The sequence below is a fragment of the Protomyctophum bolini genome (assembly GCF_963924005.1).
Source record: "Protomyctophum bolini genome assembly, chromosome: 10".
Taxonomy (NCBI): Eukaryota; Metazoa; Chordata; class Actinopteri; order Myctophiformes; family Myctophidae; genus Protomyctophum; species Protomyctophum bolini.
In genome coordinates, this window is record NC_137871.1 from 6,760,040 (window position 1) to 6,786,161 (window position 26,122).

Here is a 26,122-nt window from a genome sequence, read left to right on the forward strand (position 1 = left end):
TCCAATGTTGTTTTAGAGCAGTGGTTGTCAAACATTTTCATGTCATGGACTACTAATATTCAATATATATATATATATATATATTTGCTGTTCATATATTCAGAACGGGTAAGGACTAGTATACTTCAATCGATCAATCATACATACATACAGACAGACGTGAAGTTAATTATGTTTCTTTTTTTTTAGTATCGTTGCATCCAAGACAGACAAGATGTCACTCTGCCTGGGTTCATTTCTAAGGTGGCAGGCGATGTCACTACGGCATTGAAAGTAATGGAAGAGGAAAGGGCTGGGCTGAAATTAAAGCTTGGTGCCTTAGAGCTTAGAAATAAGGAGTTGCGTATGCAGAAATGGAAGATGGAGAATCCAAATTGCCCGATGTGTGGTTTTGGTGAGTCAAAATAGCATGCGTACTAAACATGCTTGAATGGAGTTTGTTTAAATATAATGAATGTATGTCTGAAAACGTAATACAATAAGTAATCTATTCTGTCTCTTTTACTTTTACAGATCCAGTGGAGAATTTGCCTGGGAATATTGAATTAAAGAAAAGAGGCAAAAAAGATTATGTTCTGGTCTGTTATTTATTCTACACCTAATACAGAATGTATTAGAATGTATGAAATGTTTTTAGTTTTTAGTGACTTTGTTCTGCAGGAATTAGTCTACTCTTATTTTGAAGAGATCGTCCACAACACTGGTCACTGGGTTAATGTGAGACTTCATTCACCACATTCAACACTGCTGTAGGCTGAAAGATTTATTTTATCTAATCTCTCGTCAAGATCACTATCATCCTCATGTATTATTCATCTTGTTATCCTGTATATAGCCTACTTAGAAATAGTAAGGTGTGCATGATAGGTTAGAACTGTAGACCATTCATCATCAATGCGTTTACTTTCAGGAATTATACATAGTAATGTACGTGACATGTTTATTCATTCATACTCCAATGGTGAATAGTTGCAGACAGTCGCAGTACAACCCAGTCTCACAAAGACGGCGAATTACCATGGAGTAGAAGGGGTTGAATTGAATACTGACCTTTTTAAAACAATATTATTGACATTTTAGCAAGTACATTACTATTTATAACAGATGTTTTAAAGTCTCGGTTTGATTATTGATGTGCCAGAGGAACCTATGATGGTGGTGATAAAATGTTTTGGATATACTGTACATAATATTGTGTCAAATATGTAACATGGTAAAATGTAGTGTTGCATTGCACAAGCCACATATGATTGTGTACAGGATGTCGCATGATAGATGCTTGTATTGTATCTTTTTGACACAGTCAAATCTGTCTAGTGTAAATTACTTCCCTATTGTATGATTGTGAGTACAGTATATGTTACAGTTCACCAGCCCAAACATATATACTTCACATACTGTACATATCTGCATATATATATATATATATACACACACTTTGGTACTAGTCTCAGCTCTGTGTGCCTGTCTGTGCTTGTCATAATCTTACAGGTTAATATGCAAGGTGAAGGTGACATTGTAAATACCGGTATGTGCTTGTTTCACCAACCTTAGGACTGTGGTAGCCTGAGATTATTTGTGTTTTAGGACAAAATTAACATGGAATTTATTACATACCAGGTCTGTTAGGTTGCAAAACTGAGTGCTGAGGTAAATAAAATAAATAATTGTATCATTTTGCATTAATTAAGCATTTACAAGATCATATATTTCCATTTTGCACTTGATCATTTCCCCTAAGCTGTTTGGCGGTGCAGACAGAACAACTCAAGGTCTTTCTTCTGGCAGAGAAGTTGTCAAAGCAGATGCTTTGTGAATAAAACTTCAGCCCTGGGAATTGTGTTGTAGGAAGGTATAATCTTATTAGTTTGCAAATAACATTTTGTGTTAGTCCACAGAAAGCGCTAATGTACACTATTTATTCCAGGATTTGACAAGTGACAAGTGAGAACATGGCAAGGGGAATGACTCCAACTGCGCGGGACAAATCGGCCATTATTGCCGACAAATTTGAGCTTGGTAAGTTTAAAGATTTATCCTGTAAATGTCGATTTAAATATGTATGTTAGTAATTCAAATGAGACTGTTGACCATGCTTATACTGTATTAGCCATGGTTCGTGACTCTCGTATTCATATGAGTCAAGAGTTAACTGCACCCTGTTTTTGGCGTTTGCTATATTTACAACTTTTACGTATATATAAACATTCGGATTTATTTATTTTTTCTTTGTTTCTTGTATAGTATCAGGTGAAAGATCCACAAGTTGCAACAGATGAAGTACTGTTCAACTTGGCATCTGTCAGTTCTGCAGCGGTGATGGGACACAACGCCCTTGAGTCTCAGTTGAGTTATATGAGGCAGAAGATTAAATCTTTGGAGGACAAATCTTTGGAGGAAAAAAATGAAAAAAAAACGATGGGTTATAGCCCATGTTTTTTGAAATTTTGAAAAAAAAAAAAGTTATCCTCGTTTCTCATCATTTTGGACCATGGGCTATAGCCCATATCGTACGGCATACTATAGCACGCCGTTTTTCATCATTTTGGAGGATTTGAAAAAAATGAAAAAAACGATGGGTTATAGCCCATGTTTTTTGAAATTTTGAAAAAAAAAGTTATCCTCGTTTCTCATCATTTTGGACCATGGGCTATAGCCCATATTGTACGGCATACGATAGCACGCCGTTTTTCATCATTTTTGAGGATTTGAAAAAAATGATGGGTTATAGTCCATGTTTTTTGAAATTTTGAAAAAAACAGTTATCCTCGTTTCTCATCATTTTGGACCATGGGCTATAGCCCATATCGTACGGCATACTATAGCACGCCGTTTTTCATCATTTTTGGGGATTTGAAAAAAATGAAAAAAACGATGGGTTATAGTCCATGTTTTTTGAAATTTTGAAAAAAAAAGTTATCCTCGTTTCTCATCATTTTGGACCATGGGCTATAGCCCATATCGTACGGCATACTATAGCACGCCGTATTTCATCATTTTTGAGGATTTGAAAAAAATGAAAAAATGAAAAAAAACGATGGGTTATAGCCCATGTTTTAAAAGATTTTGAAAAAAAAAGTTATCCTCGTTTCTCATCATTTGACCATGGGCTATAGCCCATATTGTACGGCATACGATAGCACGCCGTTTTTCATCATTTTTGAGGATTTGAAAAAAATGATGGGTTATAGTCCATGTTTTTTGAAATTTTGAAAAAAACAGTTATCCTCGTTTCTCATCATTTTGGACCATGGGCTATAGCCCATATCGTACGGCATACTATAGCACGCCGTTTTTCATCATTTTTGGGGATTTGAAAAAAATGAAAAAAACGATGGGTTATAGTCCATGTTTTTTGAAATTTTGAAAAAAAAAGTTATCCTCGTTTCTCATCATTTTGGACCATGGGCTATAGCCCATATCGTACGGCATACTATAGCACGCCGTATTTCATCATTTTTGAGGATTTGAAAAAAATGAAAAAAACGATGGGTTATAGCCCATGTTTTAAAAGATTTTGAAAAAAAAAGTTATCCTCGTTTCTCATCATTTTGGACCATGGGCTATAGCCCATATCGTACGGCATACTATAGCACGCCGTTTTTCATCATTTTTGAGGATTTGAAAAAAAATGAAAAACGATGGGTTATAGCCCATGTTTTTTGAAATTTTGAAAAAAAAAATCATCCTCGTTTCTCATCATTTTGGACCATGGGCTACAGCCCATATCGTACGGCATACTATAGCACGCCGTTTTTCATCATTTTTGAGGATTTGAAAAAAATTAAAAAAACGATGGGTTATAGTCCATGTTTTTTGAAATTTTGAAAAAAAACAGTTATCCTCGTTTCTCATCATTTTGGACCATGGGCTATAGCCCATATCGTACGGCATACTATAGCACGCCGTTTTTCATCATTTTTGAGGATTTGAAAAAAATAAAAAAAAACGATGGGTTATAGCCCATGTTTTTAAAAAAATTGAAAAAAAAAGTTATCCTCGTTTCTCATCATTTTGGACCATGGGCTATAGCCCATATCGTACGGCATACTATAGCACGCCGTTTTTCATCATTTTTGAGGATTTGAAAAAAAATGAAAAAAACGATGGGTTATAGCCCATGTTTTTTGAAATTTTGAAAAAAAAAATCATCCTCGTTTCTCATCATTTTGGACCATGGGCTACAGCCCATATCGTACGGCATACTATAGCACGCCGTTTTTCATCATTTTTGAGGATTTGAAAAAAACGATGGGTTATAGCCCATGTTTTTTGAAATTTTGAAAAAAAAAGTTATCCTCGTTTCTCATCATTTTGGACCATGGGCTATAGCCCATATCGTACGGCATACTATAGCACGCCGTTTTTCATCATTTTTGAGGATTTGAAAAAAATGAAAAAAACGATGGGTTATAGCCCATGTTTTTTGAAATTTTGAAAAAAAAAATCATCCTCGTTTCTCATCATTTTGGACCATGGGCTACAGCCCATATCGTACGGCATACTATAGCACGCCGTATTTCATCATTTTTGAGGATTTGAAAAAAATGAAAAAATGAAAAAAACGATGGGTTATAGCCCATGTTTTAAAAGATTTTGAAAAAAAAAGTTATCCTCGTTTCTCATCATTTTGGACCATGGGCTATAGCCCATATCGTACGGCATACTATAGCACGCCGTTTTTCATCATTTTTGAGGATTTGAAAAAAAATGAAAAACGATGGGTTATAGCCCATGTTTTTTGAAATTTTGAAAAAAAAAATCATCCTCGTTTCTCATCATTTTGGACCATGGGCTACAGCCCATATCGTACGGCATACTATAGCACGCCGTTTTTCATCATTTTTGAGGATTTGAAAAAAATTAAAAAAACGATGGGTTATAGTCCATGTTTTTTGAAATTTTGAAAAAAAACAGTTATCCTCGTTTCTCATCATTTTGGACCATGGGCTATAGCCCATATCGTACGGCATACTATAGCACGCCGTTTTTCATCATTTTTGAGGATTTGAAAAAAATAAAAAAAAACGATGGGTTATAGCCCATGTTTTTAAAAAAATTGAAAAAAAAAGTTATCCTCGTTTCTCATCATTTTGGACCATGGGCTATAGCCCATATCGTACGGCATACTATAGCACGCCGTTTTTCATCATTTTTGAGGATTTGAAAAAAAATGAAAAAAACGATGGGTTATAGCCCATGTTTTTTGAAATTTTGAAAAAAAAAATCATCCTCGTTTCTCATCATTTTGGACCATGGGCTACAGCCCATATCGTACGGCATACTATAGCACGCCGTTTTTCATCATTTTTGAGGATTTGAAAAAAACGATGGGTTATAGCCCATGTTTTTTGAAATTTTGAAAAAAAAAGTTATCCTCGTTTCTCATCATTTTGGACCATGGGCTATAGCCCATATCGTACGGCATACTATAGCACGCCGTTTTTCATCATTTTTGAGGATTTGAAAAAAATGAAAAAAACGATGGGTTATAGCCCATGTTTTTTGAAATTTTGAAAAAAAAAATCATCCTCGTTTCTCATCATTTTGGACCATGGGCTACAGCCCATATCGTACGGCATACTATAGCACGCCGTTTTTCATCATTTTTGAGGATTTGAAAAAAATGAAAAAATGAAAAAAACGATGGGTTATAGCCCATGTTTTTTGAAATTTTGAAAAAAAAAGTTATCCTCGTTTCTCATCATTTTGGACCATGGGCTATAGCCCATATTGTACGGCATACGATAGCACGCCGTTTTTCATCATTTTTGAGGATTTGAAAAAAATGAAAAAAACGATGGGTTATAGTCAATGTTTTTTGAAATTTTGAAAAAAACAGTTATCCTCGTTTCTCATCATTTTGGACCATGGGCTATAGCCCATATCATACGGCATACTATAGCACGCCGTTTTTCATCATTTTTGAGGATTTGAAAAAAATTAAAAAATTAAAAAAAACGATGGGTTATAGCCCATGTTTTTAAAAATTTTGAAAAAAAAAGTTATCCTCGTTTCTCATCATTTTGGACCATGGGCTATAGCCCATATCGTACGGCATACTATAGCACGCCGTTTTTCATCATTTTTAAGGATTTGAAAAAAATGAAAAAAACGATGGGTTATAGCCCATGTTTTTTGAAATTTTGAAAAAAAAATCATCCTCGTTTCTCATCATTTTGGACCATGGGCTACAGCCCATATCGTACGGCATACTATAGCACGCCGTTTATCATCATTTTTGAGGATTTGAAAAAAATGAAAAAAACGATGGGTTATAGCCCATGTTTTTTGAAATTTTGAAAAAAAAAGTTATCCTCGTTTCTCATCATTTTGGACCATGGGCTATAGCCCATATCGTACGGCATACTATAGCACGCCGTTTTTCATCATTTTTGAGGATTTGAAAAAAATTAAAAAATGAAAAAAAACGATGGGTTATAGCCCATGTTTTTAAAAATTTTGAAAAAAAAAGTTATCCTCGTTTCTCATCATTTTGGACCATGGGCTATAGCCCATATCGTACGGCATACTATAGCACGCCGTTTTTCATCATTTTTGAGGATTTGAAAAAAAATGAAAAAAACGATGGGTTATAGCCCATGTTTTTTGAAATTTTGAAAAAGAAAATCATCCTCGTTTCTCATCATTTTGGACCATGGGCTACAGCCCATATCGTACGGCATACTATAGCACGCCGTTTTTCATCATTTTTGAGGATTTGAAAAAAATTAAAAAATTAAAAAAACGATGGGTTATAGTCCATGTTTTTTGAAATTTTGAAAAAAACAGTTATCCTCGTTTCTCATCATTTTGGACCATGGGCTATAGCCCATATCGTACGGCATACTATAGCACGCCGTTTTTCATCATTTTTGAGGATTTGAAAAAAATAAAAAAAACGATGGGTTATAGCCCATGTTTTTAAAAAATTTGAAAAAAAAAGTTATCCTCGTTTCTCATCATTTTGGACCATGGGCTATAGCCCATATCGTACGGCATACTATAGCACGCCGTTTTTCATCATTTTTGAGGATTTGAAAAAAATTAAAAAATTAAAAAAAACGATGGGTTATAGCCCATGTTTTTAAAAAATTTGAAAAAAAAAGTTATCCTCGTTTCTCATCATTTTGGACCATGGGCTATAGCCCATATCGTACGGCATACTATAGCACGCCGTTTTTCATCATTTTTGAGGATTTGAAAAAAAATGAAAAAAACGATGGGTTATAGCCCATGTTTTTTGAAATTTTGAAAAAGAAAATCATCCTCGTTTCTCATCATTTTGGACCATGGGCTACAGCCCATATCGTACGGCATACTATAGCACGCCGTTTTTCATCATTTTTGAGGATTTGAAAAAAATAAAAAAATTAAAAAAACGATGGGTTATAGTCCATGTTTTTTGAAATTTTGAAAAAAACAGTTATCCTCGTTTCTCATCATTTTGGACCATGGGCTATAGCCCATATCGTACGGCATACTATAGCACGCCGTTTTTCATCATTTTTGAGGATTTGAAAAAAAATAAAAAATTAAAAAAAACGATGGGTTATAGCCCATGTTTTTAAAAAATTTGAAAAAAAAAGTTATCCTCGTTTCTCATCATTTTGGACCATGGGCTATAGCCCATATCGTACGGCATACTATAGCACGCCGTTTTTCATCATTTTTGAGGATTTGAAAAAAATGAAAAAAACGATGGGTTATAGCCCATGTTTTTTGAAATTTTGAAAAAAAAAATCATCCTCGTTTCTCATCATTTTGGACCATGGGCTACAGCCTATATCGTACGGCATACTATAGCACGCCGTTTTTCATCATTTTTGAGGATTTGAAAAAAATGAAAAAATGAAAAAAACGATGGGTTATAGCCCATGTTTTTTGAAATTTTGAAAAAAAAAGTTATCCTCGTTTCTCATCATTTTGGACCATGGGCTATAGCCCATATTGTACGGCATACGATAGCACGCCGTTTTTCATCATTTTTGAGGAGTTGGAAAAAATGAAAAAAACGATGGGTTATAGTCCATGTTTTTTGAAATTTTGAAAAAAACAGTTATCCTCGTTTCTCATCATTTTGGACCATGGGCTATAGCCCATATCGTACGGCATACTATAGCATGCCGTTTTTCATCATTTTTGGGGATTTGAAAAAAATGAAAAAATGAAAAAAACGATGGGTTATAGCCCATGTTTTTTGAAATTTTGAAAAAAAAAGTTATCCTCGTTTCTCATCATTTTGGACCATGGGCTATAGCCCATATTGTACGGCATACGATAGCACGCCGTTTTTCATCATTTTTGAGGATTTGAAAAAAATTTAAAAATGAAAAAAAACGATGGGTTATAGCCCATGTTTTTAAAAAATTTGAAAAGAAAAGTTATCCTCGTTTCTCATCATTTTGGACCATGGGCTATAGCCCATATCGTACGGCATACTATAGCACGCCGTTTTTCATCATTTTTAAGGATTTGAAAAAAACGATGGGTTATAGCCCATGTTTTTTGAAATTTTGAAAAAAAAATCATCCTCGTTTCTCATCATTTTGGACCATGGGCTACAGCCCATATCGTACGGCATACTATAGCACGCCGTTTTTCATCATTTTTGAGGATTTGAAAAAAATGAAAAAATGAAAAAAACGATGGGTTATAGCCCATATTTTTTGAAATTTTGAAAAAAAAAAGTTATCCTCGTTTCTCATCATTTTGGACCATGGGCTATAGCCCATATTGTACGGCATACGATAGCACGCCGTTTTTCATCATTTTTGAGGATTTGAAAAAAATGAAAAAAACGATGGGTTATAGTCCATGTTTTTTGAAATTTTGAAAAAAACAGTTATCCTCGTTTCTCATCATTTTGGACCATGGGCTATAGCCCATATCGTACGGCATACTATAGCACGCCGTTTTTCATCATTTTTGAGGATTTGAAAAAAATTAAAAAATGAAAAAAAACGATGGGTTATAGCCCATGTTTTTAAAAATTTTGAAAAAAAAAGTTATCCTCGTTTCTCATCATTTTGGACCATGGGCTATAGCCCATATCGTACGGCATACTATAGCACGCCGTTTTTCATAATTTTTGAGGATTTGAAAAAAATGAAAAAAACGATGGGTTATAGCCCATGTTTTTTGAAATTTTGAAAAAAAAAGTTATCCTCGTTTCTCATCATTTTGGACCATGGGCTATAGCCCATATCGTACGGCATACTATAGCACGCCGTTTTTCATCATTTTTAAGGATTTGAAAAAAATGAAAAAAACGATGGGTTATAGCCCATGTTTTTTGAAATTTTGAAAAAAAAATCATCCTCGTTTCTCATCATTTTGGACCATGGGCTACAGCCCATATCGTACGGCATACTATAGCACGCCGTTTTTCATCATTTTTGAGGATTTGAAAAAAATGAAAAAATGAAAAAAACGATGGGTTATAGCCCATGTTTTTTGAAATTTTGAAAAAAAAAAGTTATCCTCGTTTCTCATCATTTTGGACCATGGGCTATAGCCCATATTGTACGGCATACGATAGCACGCCGTTTTTCATCATTTTTGAGGATTTGAAAAAAATGAAAAAAACGATGGGTTATAGTCCATGTTTTTTGAAATTTTGAAAAAAACAGTTATCCTCGTTTCTCATCATTTTGGACCATGGGCTATAGCCCATATCGTACGGCATACTATAGCACGCCGTTTTTCATAATTTTTGAGGATTTGAAAAAAATAAAAAAATTAAAAAAAACGATGGGTTATAGCCCATGTTTTTAAAAATTTTGAAAAAAAAAGTTATCCTCGTTTCTCATCATTTTGGACCATGGGCTATAGCCCATATCGTACGGCATACTATAGCACGCCGTTTTTCATAATTTTTGAGGATTTGAAAAAAATGAAAAAAACGATGGGTTATAGCCCATGTTTTTTGAAATTTTGAAAAAAAAAGTTATCCTCGTTTCTCATCATTTTGGACCATGGGCTATAGCCCATATTGTACGGCATACGATAGCACGCCGTTTTTCATCATTTTTGAGGATTTGAAAAAAATGAAAAAAACGATGGGTTATAGTCCATGTTTTTTGAAATTTTGAAAAAAACAGTTATCCTCGTTTCTCATCATTTTGGACCATGGGCTATAGCCCATATCGTACGGCATACTATTATAGCACGCCGTTTTTCATCATTTTTGAGGATTTGAAAAAAATTAAAAAATTAAAAAAAACGATGGGTTATAGCCCATGTTTTTAAAATTTTTGAAAAAAAAAGTTATCCTCGTTTCTCATCATTTTGGACCATGGGCTATAGCCCATATCGTACGGCATAAAATAGCACGCCGTTTTTCATCATTTTTGAGGATTTGAAAAAAATGAAAAAAACGATGGGTTATAGCCCATGTTTTTTGAAATTTTGAAAAAAAAATCATCCTCGTTTCTCATCATTTTGGACCATGGGCTACAGCCCATATCGTACGGCATACTATAGCACGCCGTTTTTCATCATTTTTGAGGATTTGAAAAAAATGAAAAAATGAAAAAAACGATGGGTTATAGCCCATGTTTTTTGAAATTTTGAAAAAAAAAGTTATCCTCGTTTCTCATCATTTTGGACCATGGGCTATAGCCCATATCGTACGGCATACTATAGCACGCCGTTTTTCATAATTTTTGAGGATTTGAATTTTTTTTTTTTAATTAAAAAAACGATGGGTTATAGCCCATGTTTTTTGAAATTTTGAAAAAAAAAGTTATCCTCGTTTCTCATCATTTTGGACCATGGGCTACAGCTCATATCGTACGGCATACTATAGCACGCCGTTTTTCATCATTTTTGAGGATTTGAAAAAAAAATGAAAGAAACGATGGGTTATAGCCCATGTTTTTTGAAATTTTGAAAAAAAAAAGTTATTCTCGTTTCTCATCATTTTGGACCATGGGCTATAGCCCATATCGTACGGCATACTATAGCACGCCATTTTTCATCATTTTTGAGGATTTGAAAAAAATGAAAAAAACGATGGGTTACAGCCCATGTTTTTTGAAATTTTGAAAAAAAAAGTTATCCTCGTTTCTCATCATTTTGGACCATGGGCTATAGCCCATATCGTACGGCATACTATAGCACGCCGTTTTTCATAATTTTTGAGGATTTGAAAAAAATGAAAAAATGAAAAAAACGATGGGTTATAGCCCATGTTTTTTGAAATTTTGAAAAAAAAAGTTATCCTCGTTTCTCATCATTTTGGACCATGGGCTATAGCCCATATTGTACGGCATACGATAGCACGCCGTTTTTCATCATTTTTGAGGAGTTGGAAAAAATGAAAAAAACGATGGGTTATAGTCCATGTTTTTTGAAATTTTGAAAAAAACAGTTATCCTCGTTTCTCATCATTTTGGACCATGGGCTATAGCCCATATCGTACGGCATACTATAGCACGCCGTTTTTCATCATTTTTGGGGATTTGAAAAAAATGAAAAAATGAAAAAAACGATGGGTTATAGCCCATGTTTTTTGAAATTTTGAAAAAAAAAGTTATCCTTGTTTCTCATCATTTTGGACCATGGGCTATAGCCCATATTGTACGGCATACGATAGCACGCCGTTTTTCATCATTTTTGAGGATTTGAAAAAAATTTAAAAATGAAAAAAAACGATGGGTTATAGCCCATGTTTTTAAAAATTTTGAAAAGAAAAGTTATCCTCGTTTCTCATCATTTTGGACCATGGGCTATAGCCCATATCGTACGGCATACTATAGCACGCCGTTTTTCATCATTTTTAAGGATTTGAAAAAAATGAAAAAAACGATGGGTTATAGCCCATGTTTTTTGAAATTTTGAAAAAAAAATCATCCTCGTTTCTCATCATTTTGGACCATGGGCTACAGCCCATATCGTACGGCATACTATAGCACGCCGTTTTTCATCATTTTTGAGGATTTGAAAAAAATGAAAAAATGAAAAAAACGATGGGTTATAGCCCATGTTTTTTGAAATTTTGAAAAAAAAAAGTTATCCTCGTTTCTCATCATTTTGGACCATGGGCTATAGCCCATATTGTACGGCATACGATAGCACGCCGTTTTTCATCATTTTTGAGGATTTGAAAAAAATGAAAAAAACGATGGGTTATAGTCCATGTTTTTTGAAATTTTGAAAAAAACAGTTATCCTCGTTTCTCATCATTTTGGACCATGGGCTATAGCCCATATCGTACGGCATACTATAGCACGCCGTTTTTCATCATTTTTGAGGATTTGAAAAAAATTAAAAAATGAAAAAAAACGATGGGTTATAGCCCATGTTTTTAAAAATTTTGAAAAAAAAAGTTATCCTCGTTTCTCATCATTTTGGACCATGGGCTATAGCCCATATCGTACGGCATACTATAGCACGCCGTTTTTCATAATTTTTGAGGATTTGAAAAAAATGAAAAAAACGATGGGTTATAGCCCATGTTTTTTGAAATTTTGAAAAAAAAAGTTATCCTCGTTTCTCATCATTTTGGACCATGGGCTATAGCCCATATCGTACGGCATACTATAGCACGCCGTTTTTCATCATTTTTAAGGATTTGAAAAAAATGAAAAAAACGATGGGTTATAGCCCATGTTTTTTGAAATTTTGAAAAAAAAATCATCCTCGTTTCTCATCATTTTGGACCATGGGCTACAGCCCATATCGTACGGCATACTATAGCACGCCGTTTTTCATCATTTTTGAGGATTTGAAAAAAATGAAAAAATGAAAAAAACGATGGGTTATAGCCCATGTTTTTTGAAATTTTGAAAAAAAAAAGTTATCCTCGTTTCTCATCATTTTGGACCATGGGCTATAGCCCATATTGTACGGCATATGATAGCACGCCGTTTTTCATCATTTTTGAGGATTTGAAAAAAATGAAAAAAACGATGGGTTATAGTCCATGTTTTTTGAAATTTTGAAAAAAACAGTTATCCTCGTTTCTCATCATTTTGGACCATGGGCTATAGCCCATATCGTACGGCATACTATAGCACGCCGTTTTTCATCATTTTTGAGGATTTGAAAAAAATTAAAAAATGAAAAAAAACGATGGGTTATAGCCCATGTTTTTAAAAATTTTGAAAAAAAAAGTTATCCTCGTTTCTCATCATTTTGGACCATGGGCTATAGCCCATATTGTACGGCATACGATAGCACGCCGTTTTTCATCATTTTTGAGGATTTGAAAAAAATGAAAAAAACGATGGGTTATAGTCCATGTTTTTTGAAATTTTGAAAAGAAAAGTTATCCTCGTTTCTCATCATTTTGGACCATGGGCTATAGCCCATATCGTACGGCATACTATAGCACGCCGTTTTTCATCATTTTTAAGGATTTGAAAAAAATGAAAAAAACGATGGGTTATAGCCCATGTTTTTTGAAATTTTGAAAAAAAAATCATCCTCGTTTCTCATCATTTTGGACCATGGGCTACAGCCCATATCGTACGGCATACTATAGCACGCCGTTTTTCATCATTTTTGAGGATTTGAAAAAAATGAAAAAATGAAAAAAACGATGGGTTATAGCCCATGTTTTTTGAAATTTTGAAAAAAAAAAGTTATCCTCGTTTCTCATCATTTTGGACCATGGGCTATAGCCCATATTGTACGGCATACGATAGCACGCCGTTTTTCATCATTTTTGAGGATTTGAAAAAAATGAAAAAAACGATGGGTTATAGTCCATGTTTTTTGAAATTTTGAAAAAAACAGTTATCCTCGTTTCTCATCATTTTGGACCATGGGCTATAGCCCATATCGTACGGCATACTATAGCACGCCGTTTTTCATCATTTTTGAGGATTTGAAAAAAATTAAAAAATGAAAAAAAACGATGGGTTATAGCCCATGTTTTTAAAAATTTTGAAAAAAAAAGTTATCCTCGTTTCTCATCATTTTGGACCATGGGCTATAGCCCATATCGTACGGCATACTATAGCACGCCGTTTTTCATAATTTTTGAGGATTTGAAAAAAATGAAAAAAACGATGGGTTATAGCCCATGTTTTTTGAAATTTTGAAAAAAAAAGTTATCCTCGTTTCTCATCATTTTGGACCATGGGCTATAGCCCATATCGTACGGCATACTATAGCACGCCGTTTTTCATCATTTTTAAGGATTTGAAAAAAATGAAAAAAACGATGGGTTATAGCCCATGTTTTTTGAAATTTTGAAAAAAAAATCATCCTCGTTTCTCATCATTTTGGACCATGGGCTACAGCCCATATCGTACGGCATACTATAGCACGCCGTTTTTCATCATTTTTGAGGATTTGAAAAAAATGAAAAAATGAAAAAAACGATGGGTTATAGCCCATGTTTTTTGAAATTTTGAAAAAAAAAAGTTATCCTCGTTTCTCATCATTTTGGACCATGGGCTATAGCCCATATTGTACGGCATATGATAGCACGCCGTTTTTCATCATTTTTGAGGATTTGAAAAAAATGAAAAAAACGATGGGTTATAGTCCATGTTTTTTGAAATTTTGAAAAAAACAGTTATCCTCGTTTCTCATCATTTTGGACCATGGGCTATAGCCCATATCGTACGGCATACTATAGCACGCCGTTTTTCATCATTTTTGAGGATTTGAAAAAAATTAAAAAATTAAAAAAAACGATGGGTTATAGCCCATGTTTTTAAAAATTTTGAAAAAAAAAGTTATCCTCGTTTCTCATCATTTTGGACCATGGGCTATAGCCCATATTGTACGGCATACGATAGCACGCCGTTTTTCATCATTTTTGAGGATTTGAAAAAAATGAAAAAAACGATGGGTTATAGTCCATGTTTTTTGAAATTTTGAAAAAAACAGTTATCCTCGTTTCTCATCATTTTGGACCATGGGCTATAGCCCATATCGTACGGCATACTATAGCACGCCGTTTTTCATCATTTTTGAGGATTTGAAAAAAATTAAAAAATGAAAAAAAACGATGGGTTATAGCCCATGTTTTTAAAAAATTTGAAAAAAAAAGTTATCCTCGTTTCTCATCATTTTGGACCATGGGCTATAGCCCATATCGTACGGCATACTATAGCACGCCGTTTTTCATCATTTTTGAGGATTTGAAAAAAATGAAAAAAACGATGGGTTATAGCCCATGTATTTTGAAATTTTGAAAAAAAAATCATCCTCGTTTCTCATCATTTTGGACCATGGGCTACAGCCCATATCGTACGGCATACTATAGCACGCCGTTTTTCATCATTTTTGAGGATTTGAAAAAAATGAAAAAATGAAAAAAACGATGGGTTATAGCCCATGTTTTTTGAAATTTTGAAAAAAAAAGTTATCCTCGTTTCTCATCATTTTGGACCATGGGCTATAGCCCATATCGTACGGCATACTATAGCACGCCGTTTTTCATAATTTTTGAGGATTTGAATTTTTTTTTTTAAATTAAAAAAACGATGGGTTATAGCCCATGTTTTTTGAAATTTTGAAAAAAAAAGTTATCCTCGTTTCTCATCATTTTGGACCATGGGCTACAGCTCATATCGTACGGCATACTATAGCACGCCGTTTTTCATCATTTTTGAGGATTTGAAAAAAAAATGAAAAAAACGATGGGTTATAGCCCATGTTTTTTGAAATTTTGAAAAAAAAAAGTTATTCTCGTTTCTCATCATTTTGGACCATGGGCTATAGCCCATATCGTACGGCATACTATAGCACGCCATTTTTCATCATTTTTGAGGATTTGAAAAAAATGAAAAAAACGATGGGTTACAGCCCATGTTTTTTGAAATTTTGAAAAAAAAAGTTATCCTCGTTTCTCATCATTTTGGACCATGGGCTATAGCCCATATCGTACGGCATACTATAGCACGCCGTTTTTCATAATTTTTGAGGATTTGAATTTTTTTTTTTTTATTAAAAAAACGATGGGTTATAGCCCATGTTTTTTGAAATTTTGAAAAAAAAAGTTATCCTCGTTTCTCATCATTTTGGACCATGGGCTACAGCTCATATCGTACGGCATACTATAGCACGCCGTTTTTCATCATTTTTGAGGATTTGAAAAAAAAATGAAAAAAACGATGGGTTATAGCCCATGTTTTTTGAAATTTTGAAAAAAAAAAAGTTATTCTCGTTTCTCATCATTTTGGACCATGGGCTATAGCCCATATCGTACGGCATACTATAGCACGCCGTTTTTCATCATTTTTGAGGATTTGAAAAAAATGAAAAAAACGATGGGTTATAGCCCATGTTTTTTGAAATTTTGAAAAAAACTGTTATCCTCGTTTCTCATCATTTTGGACCATGGGCTATAGCCCATATCGTACGGCATACTATAGCACGCCATTTTTCATCATTTTTGAGGATTTGAAAAAAATGAAAAAAACGATGGGTTACAGCCCATGTTTTTTGAAATTTTGATTTTTTTTTTATCCTCGTTTTTCATCATTTTGGACCATATCGTACGGCATACTATAGCACGCCGTTTTTCATAATTTTTGCCATTGAGCCCCATAAATTTGAAAGCACTATATTTCTAAAACTATAAAACATTTCAAAGATTCCTTTTCAGGCACCTTAAGATGAACCTAAGTAGGCTAGAATGGGGTTGCTAGGTGTAAGTATGTAAGTATTGCATATAGCCTACTGTCGTGGCAAAAATAGCCGATCTACAAGCTCAACCTGTTTTTACCCCTGAGTCGCATTGCGACGCATTGCAGGCCAGCTATTTAAAAAAAATATCTGTATATTATACATTTAAAAACTTTAAATGAGACATACTGCATTTATGTGCTTTTATGCACATTTTGAATTCTGGATTTTTACTTGTAACAAAGTATATGCAGTATTGATACTTTTTCCACCATTGGCCATGATACTGACTTCAGCAGTAAGCCTAGGCATGTGGTCTGCTGCCCCCTAGTGTTGGTCCACAGAACTCACACTAAACTTTTGTTTGTGTAAACGTGTCTTGTGTGGACCCCATAGCATTAGGCTATAATGTTAACATTATATTTTCATTAATGTTTTGTCAACAATAGCATCAGCCTCCACCACTCATGATGTAGGTTTACCTTTTTTCTTTTATGTTTAAACTTCATTAAAGTTGTAACTGTAGTAACTGCATACAAATGTCACCACTATTTTGTTTGATGTAGGACTGGGTTGGACCTGACAATATTGAGGGCTTCCAAGCAGTCCAGAACTTTGCAGCGTTCTTACTCCAATTATTAAAAGACAACGACGATGCCCTGTCCAGAGAGGAGGTGGACAAAGTCTGTAGCCTATGGGAGTGTTTGTCAGAATATGACAAAAAAGGTGCAAAGTTCCCAGAAATTCAAAGGGAGTTTCAGGGCTACAAAAAGAGTGGCTGTGCCTTCTGTGGAGTATACAAAACGGTACGTACAGTATAGGCTACTATGTTATGTTCAGCAAGAATGACAATGTTGCATCGTGCTATTATATAATTTCTTGTAGGCTACTAGCACTAATGTTGCTCAATACCATCGCAGGTCCTTTGCAGGGCCGGGCACACCTGCTGCGTCACATACGTACATGCACCCGGTACTGCACTCCATGTTGGAATTTGGCATACAGACATACAGGCATACAGACATACAGGCATACAGGCATACAGACATGAAGACCTTAACAGGAGCCCTCGTACAAGGTTTCTTTGACTATGCATGCACCTCTTGGTACCACAGCACCTCAAAGGCCCTTAAAACAAGGCTCCAGACCTCCCAAAACAAACTGGTCAGGCTCCTACTTGGCCTCACCCCCCGAACCCACCTCACCCCTGCCCACTTTGACAGGCTGGGATGGCTTAGGGCAGGGATACTCAAATAGATTTACCTGTGGGCCACATTACAAAAATGGCAAGGGGCCAGGGGCCAGTAGATAAAATTACGACATTAATGATACTTGATAACTTCTCTCTTTCAATTGCTTTATTTTCGCAAAATGTATCAAAGTACAATGTGCATGCACACAATATGTAAATAAATAAATGTGTTACATTTTCTTGCATAAACACAAAGAGCTGTTTCCATAACTGCACAAATTATTGCACATAACATGAGTAGCTGTTATAATAACATAATAACATAACATGAGTAGCTCTTTGCCTGCCTGCCTGCCTGCCTGTCTGTCTCTGTCCATGAGTAGTTATTTGTCTGTCTGTCAATGAGTAGCTGTCTTACTGTCTGCCTGTCTATGAGTAGCTGTCTGCCTGCCTGTCTATGAGTAGCTGTCTGTCTGCCTGCCTGTCCAATTGTCCATGAGTAGCTGTCTGTCTGCCTGCCTGCCTAACTGTCCATGAGTAGCTGTCTGTCTGCCTGTCTATGAGTAGCTGTCTGCCTGCCTGCCTAATTGTCCATGAGTAGCTGTCTGTCTGCCTGTCTATGAGTAGCTGTCTGCCTTCCTGCCTGTCCAATTGTCCATGAGTAGCTGTCTGTCTGTCTATGAGTAGCTGTCTGCCTGCCTGCCCAATTGTCTATGAGTAGCTGTCTGTCTGTCTATGAGTAGCTGTCTGCCTTCCTGCCTGTCCAATTGTCCATGAGTAGCTGTCTGTCTGTCTATGAGTAGCTGTCTGCCTTCCTGCCTGTCCAATTGTCCATGAGTAGCTGTCTGCCTGCCTGTCCAATTATCCATGAGTAGCTGTCTGTCTGCCTGTCTATGAGTAGCTGTCTGTCTGACTGCCTGCCTGTCCAATTCTCCATGAGTAGCTGTCTGTCTGTCTGCCTGTCTATGAGTAGCTGTCTGCCTGCCTGCCAGCCAGCAAGTTGGTTAACAGAAAATAAATTGTTATGGCTGAGTAAAATAAAATACAATAAACACAATTTGCCTGAAAATAGATTACCCAGCTATGACCTTTTTCATGAAAAAAAATGAGTAGTGATATGGCTGACTGAGTAAAATAAAACAATCTACCTGAAAATAGATAGCTATAAGTGAAGAGCAATTTCCGCAATTTCCGCAATTACCATTTCCGCAATTTCCGCAATTTCCATTTCCGCAATTTCCTCAATTTCCATTTCCACCATTTCCGCAATTTCCGCAATTTCCATTTCCGCAATTTCCTCAATTTCCATTTCCGCAATTTCCGCAATTTCCATTTCCACCATTTCCGCAATTTCCGCAATTACCATTTCCGCAATTTCCATTTCCGCATTTCCGCAATTTCCGCAATTTCCATTTCCACCATTTCCGTAATTTCCGCAATTACAATTACCGCAATTTCCACAATTTCCATTTCCGCAATTTCCGCAATTTCCATTTCCAACTATTAATGGCAGCTGGGTTTCATCATTCAAATAAAATAGAATTCTGTCCGTTTAGCTATAAAATTATGTCAGGGAATAGGGATACACAGTATATGTCTTTCATTTGCATTGCATCTCCCCCCCCCCCCCCAAGCTTTTTTTTTCGTTCGAGTAATAGTACAACTCTAATATTATTAATTTATTTTTATTTCATTTTCCAGATTTTTTTTTCTTCTTTTTTTTAGATTTTCATTGGTGGGCCAGTCATAATGGTCCCACGGGCCTGATGTGGCCCGCGGGCCTGAGGTTGAGTATCACTGGCTTAGGGTCGACGACAGAGTACAGCATCTTGCAATGGGTCTGGTCCACAAGATTCGATACACCACCAAGATACCCATGTACCTGTCTAAATACTTCCTTAATGTAAACAAAGTCCACACCCACAACACCAGAGGGAGTGCAACAAACCATGTACAACCCAGATTCGGCACAAACAAGGGACTAAATTATTTTTGCTCCTATGCCACCAAAATGTGGAAGGCCCTACCAACAGTCATTAAGACTCCCTTGTGAATCCCTTGACTCCTTCAAAACCGCTCTCAAAGGGCACCTACGGATGGCTGCAATTCGAAACTGGCCTCTGTCATTTCCCCTCACTGTATATGTATCTTTTCCCTTTTTGCTTCCTATATGATGAATTCCTATTCTGTTCTTTAGCTACATAGAAGTGTATATTTGTATGTCTCTAAATGTTTTGATGAATTGAACAATGTGTGTAATGCTTAATTGGGTCGTCCACTCACAGTTAACAGTCTTTGTATTGAGTTTGTGCTTGAAATGTAGGCTACTGTAATTCTGCAAACTGTTAATAAATATTTCAATCAATCAAAAAATCATGCTCTGTGTTCTCCTCTCTTTTATCTGACGTCACGTGATGGAACTGCAACCAAGGCCCCATTTGAAGTGACAACCAGAAGAACAACCTAAAACAGAAGCCAAACCATCTCAGAGAGATCAGTGGCTCCCAGTGTTAAGGCAATGTGAGCCAGATGTTGTTCAAACCCAGCTGAGCCCTGTTTACTTTCCCTATGGAGCATGTTTTGGACAAGAACACTGGAAAGAGATGGAAAGCTGAGGAGGTTCTAAAAGATCATGGTGGCTCTCTGGGTTAAGACACTGTCTACCATGTGAGCCACAGGTCATGTATAGTAGCTGTAGTTTGATTGGTGACGCGTGGCGCTAGGGGTGAGGGCCGCGTAGTGGCCCGAACCTCTTGTTACTCTAGTAAACTCAGATAGCCTCCCTGAATAGGGCAAGCAGTTTGTGTATTTTTCCAGATGTCCGCCAGATTTCCACAACTACAGCTAATGCCCACCAGAGGCCTCTGCTGAGACAGCAGGCTTAGCTAGCCTAGTGGTAATGTTTCATAAAAGATCTAACTGGATAAAAGTGATGAAATGTGTGCATCTGTATACTGACCTGTCGTGAAACGTTGTCTATTTATTCAATAAAGTAATTAATTACCAAAGGAAGGGTGTGCGGGCCCTACCTCCTTTCATAAAAGATCTATGCCAATGCCATGCCATTATACTAACCATCTATTTTGTGTATATACTGTATATATCAACCTAGCTTTTAATAAGCTATTGTTAAATACATCAAATGTAATACTTGTTAATAGGCCTACTTTCGTCACTTAACAGGTTCTGCTGAATTTCCGAATTGTCAATCCATACCAAGAGAGATGTCGCCGTTTGTAAATGACAATCTTTATTTTTACATTTCAAAATGTATTCTGTACTGATTGTACTTGATCGTCATCATTTTGAAAAAAGGGGAACAATGGGGAAAACAAACAAAACAAAACAAAAAAAAGCATTCGCAAAATAAAACATTTGCAGATATACGTTCATACGTAGAGTATAATGATGTGATAAAAGACAGTAGACTATCATATGAAATCGGGAAAGGAGAGGGGGGGGGGGGGGGAGCGGTTGTACGGCGCCAAACACAAAAACAAACAGAAAAAAACCTTGGCCAAAAGGACTTTATAGGAAAATCCATCAAAGATATGATAAAGCATTCACACAAATTAATGACATTAAACTGGTATTTTCACATCTTAAGAGTTTAGAGGCACCCTTTACGCTGTTATTGGAACAGTTTGGACAGTGTGGACATGAACAGAAAGACAATTCAGTCATCAAAATGATCAAAACGAGGGTAAAAAAAAATAGAGTTGTTGGGTGCGTGGCTCTACCATATCTTTGTCTTGGACTTCTGCTATAAATTCCAGAACAAAGGTTGATGGAACAAGCATTTATTGGATAATGTGCGTTTGTGATGGCATGTACACAGATGGCATTACCAACAGGGTCAGCGATACATACGACGGATGAACCTGGCATGAGTTTTACCACTCTGTTGCAGTTACAGGGCAAAATAAACAAGCTTCGTTATACTGGAATAAGAAGAAAAGAAAGGTACTACATAGGAAAATAGGGTGCAAAATCGTTTGCCGGTTTGCAGTCGAGGAAAAAAGAGATTTATTTAAAGATAAAAGAAAGGCCTTTGGAACTGACAGGAGTTGACAACTGATGTTTGTGTTTGTTTTTGTTTTTGACTTTCTGATATAAACTGGAATGTTATGATTTCAGGTATGACACTTCATGGCAGTCCATATGGATAACTTCTTCAGTCCAAAATGCCTCCACATTTTATATAAAGATATCCTGTAATGTATTTTTAGATTTGTTTTCTACAGTGCGCAACCAAACAAACATGAGCCCATTATGCACACAGCAGTGGTAAAAACACAGCTGTGTTGTGACGTCCCAACAGGTTTCTTCCACCGTGTACTGTATGTATGTGCTTGTGCATGCGAGTGGTATTTAGGCTGCCATGTTGAAAACGGAGACAATAAATGAATCCCTGTAATGCAAACACGTAAACACAGACACACGCGCACACATTGACCCGACAATATTGCCATAACCCAATATACTGTACTGTAGACTTTCCACATACCGGTACAATATTTTTTTTCCTTTCTTTTATTATTGCTTCGTCTTCATGGCACAAATGATAGAAACAATACAATGTTACTCATACTATTATTATTATTATTATTATTATTAATATTGTTTTCTTTTGCCATGCAAGCCTACAACAGTACTGCATCTAGATTAGCTTATATTACACAGAGGGGGGAGTGGGGCTGATTACTATCTGCAACTACAGCTGCTTGTACAAGTGAGATTAGTATGAGGATACAAAAAAAGGATTATATTATAATCATACAAAATAATGGTTATGATAGTAATTGCAATAATAGAAAAACAACAAACAAAACAAACAAAAAAACCACATTCTCAGGGTGTCTCAGAAACTGTGAAAAAGAAAACAGGGAAGCCAAACGTGTCGTTTGAAATAATTTAAATGTTTCTGACATTCATTCCTTCGGAGATTTTATATATATTCACATACATACACATGTGTATATATATATATAGTAGTGCCTTTTTTTTTTAGAAAAGAAAATGACAAACACACAAGGGCTGCATTCTCTGAATGCTGTGCAAATAACAGGTATATACACCCTCCCTCCCTCCCTCCCCCCCCCTGCCCCCCCCTCCACACTACCATGCTGACATTTCTCACCGACACAGACACATACTGTACACACGTCTGTGTGCATTATCACGCTCACACACATTCACAAAGCCTCTGTTCGCAGGCTCGTTCAGAGCATTTTTCTAAAAAAAAAACAGAAATGCCATAAGCCACCATAAACAAGACAACGGGCTGCTGGGGCTCTTAATCTCTATACGAAGAGGAAGCGTGTATGAACAAAGTAAGTATCAAAGTTGTGACACATACAGGCCGGTCCACATCCATCTCCAGGCGTGGCCTGCCTCACATGGTCATTCTCCTAGCCCCTTTCCTAAATGCCATCATCACTGACTGGACACACAGCAAAAAAAAAGCCTTTTTACTTTTAGTGTTATCCTTCCCCAACTAGGTCAGGAAACTGATGCTATTTTTTTCCTCCATCAACTGACCACAGAGACCAGGATATCCCACGAATCACAAGCCACTTTAAAAATATAATAAGACCTACAAATTAGAACGGGGTACCCGCCAAAGTGCTCGGCAGAGTAAATATACCCGCCACAGCCAAACAATACCAGCATTTGGCTCTAGCTAACAAAGGGTGGACTAAACACCAGAATAAAGACAAAGGAGAAGGCAATATGAAAAAAAAAAAAGGAAATAAAAAAAGAAAAGCCTTTCAGGCGTTGGGGCAAATCATCTGCGTCTCACCCACAACAAGTTGGACTTTTTGAAGCAAAATGTTATCTGCAGTTCTTAACTGTGTGATCTGCCTTCCTCAATCTATCTCCAACCACGAAATAAAAGCTCACAGGGGTGAGACGTCTTTCCATGGACAGGAAAGACCGTCTATAGCCCAATTCACACTTGGATGCGACTACTAGCTCACAACACACCGACATCTCCGTGAGCTTGTAGGTCTGCCATTCTCGGTGTGTGCCACTGATGTGCAACCAAGCAACAATCTCATTGTGTGAGCTGTTCATTTTCGGTTCAAGCTACCTGCCTTCGTCAACTAATAAGTACAACTCTGCATTGGTAGCATTTGGCAAGACAACTTTAGAAGCTACGATCATCGATTAAGTACTGAATGATGGATCATCTTGATGCACTTTGGCAACATCGGCCTTCACTGGCAACCTCTAGCTCGGTTCACGGATGTTGCTAAATGACCGCTTGAATCTACTCCAGCTAGATTCTAGAATACTGGGAAACATGCCTTGATGGTGTCAGGTAAATCCTTACAAACTGCCACTCATTTACCAATAAGCAGGATGTGGTGTGCTGTATGCCTTTTCATCACATTCTGCATAGTGGTAAATGGTTAGGTTTTGTAGCTTTCCCGATAGTGTCCTCTGGTCCAATCTGTAGAGGGAAAAAATATATATATTGTCCGTGGCCAATCATGCTTTAGTTTTAGAGATGGGACACATCGCTGGACAAACCCAACCAAGTGCCTACCTATGTACCTACTGCCCCCATAAGTCCCCCAAAGATGAACACACACACACACACACACACACACACACACACACACACACACACACACACACACACACACACACACACACACACACACACACACACACACACACACGTTGTGCTGCACCATATTCCAAGACTACTGTACCAAAAAGAAGCCACATTGAAACAGAAGAAAACTGAAAAATGGGACTGCATTTCCCATGACCACCTTCTCATTAGGATATCGTCATAGACAATAGGACTTCACAGAAAAACGCTCCAAACGAGTCCAGACTTATTTTGCAGACAGGACACTACTGCATGTGAATCTATGACGTTTTTCTTCCTGAGAAAATAAAAACGGACAACAGTGAAAGAAAAATGCTAAAGAATGAGTTGTGAATTGAGTGAGTTGTGCCTTCAAATCGGTTTCATCTCAGCATCACTCAAACATAAGACTGTCTTTATCGCAGAGTTACAAGTGCTCAACTCTCCACTCAAATGTGATTTGAGTGAAACTCTAAAGTAATTTTTCATTCAAGAAATGTGGACATTACAGTGTCTCGCATACAAACGCGTGTGTATACAGGTTAAACAAGAACACACACACACACACACACACACACACACACACACAAACTATCTCTGCGGCTCAGTCATAAAACAAATCAGATGTCCCATCCACACCAGTCTCAAAATCTGACGGATAAACAACCAACTCGTATCGTTCTTTAGGCCCAATGGTATAGCTTGGAAGGGGGCTCGTTTGACTGGTCCCGTTTCCCACACATTCACGGCCTCACCGAAACAAGACTGAGTGGAAAAGCGTTTAAAATGCCTGTTCTCAGTATGTCAAAAAACAAACAAAAGAACACAGATGAAAAAGAACGCAGATAAGAGTAAAGGTTTGTGAACCGGAAATTCTGAGTTCTGATGTTTCGTTTCTCCTTCTGTGGTAGAAAGGAAAGCCCGAAACCGATGACGACAAACATTCCTCCGTGAAACACGCGAGGGCCTGCAGCTTAGAGAGCAGGTGAGGAAGCGTTGGGATCGTGTTGGAGAAAACGGGGGTCACGTTAGGATGTGATGTCATGTATGGCCAGCGGTGGGTGACGCGCGCAGCCCTCGCAACGGCTCGTCTTGGACGACGAAGGCCATCGGAGGGGCGCGTGTTCTTTCAGTGGTGACGATTGCTCTCTGAGTGGGAGTGCGGGACTAGATGGACTTGGAGGAATCTTGTTTGCTGATGAGGACTTCGAGCAGGCGTAGTTTGGCCTTGATTCTCTTGTACTCCCTGTACTCCTCCAACATGGGCACGCGGTCCTCCTTCTGAACATTCCTACAGCAGGACGACATTTTCATTAACGCAACGCGCTGCTGCTGCTTCCTGCATTATGTGCAAATTCTAAACAGGTGGTACACAGAACCGTTGAGTGAGCGCTTCCAAACGCTTTGAAAACATTATCACCTGCACTTCTTAGCAGAAAGTAGCTCAGTCATAACATGTCTAAGGTGGATTTCTATAAAACAAACACATTGCCGGTAGGAAGAGGATAATTCAAGCTTTCCAAACAGCTGCAATGTTGGGGAGTTTAACGTTGCGTTTGGATGTATTGGCCGTCAAAAGGCTGGTGTTGCAAATTGCGGCTAGGGTTTTCCAAAGTGTGTGTTGTGCGTGGCTATATATTAGTTGTAGTTTTCAGCAGTTACATTAAATGCTAAATCCATGATGTTTCAGTGGTACAAACTAGGGCTGCACGGTTATGAAATTATGAGGACCACAT

At 36.8% G+C, this 26,122-nt stretch overlaps 2 protein-coding genes across 5 annotated transcripts in view; both read right to left on the bottom strand.

Annotated features, from left to right (window-relative positions):
• LOC308322131 (uncharacterized protein) overlaps nucleotides 1-26,122 on the bottom strand; it is a gene marked incomplete at its 3' end in the record, with an annotated part of 567,861 nt that overhangs the window by 35,346 nt on the left and 506,393 nt on the right. The gene's annotated exons all lie outside the window — the stretch shown is intronic.
• Nucleotides 22,909-26,122, bottom strand: part of fam13b (family with sequence similarity 13 member B) — a 70,673-nt gene continuing 67,459 nt past the window's right edge. For all 4 annotated transcript variants that reach the window (XM_080773203.1, XM_080773202.1, XM_080773204.1 and 1 more), the window contains one exon: nucleotides 22,909-25,677. In XM_080773203.1, coding sequence (XP_080629329.1) covers nucleotides 25,554-25,677 — 124 coding nt within the window. In that variant the 3' untranslated portion in view covers nucleotides 22,909-25,553. The remainder of the gene's footprint in view (nucleotides 25,678-26,122) is intronic.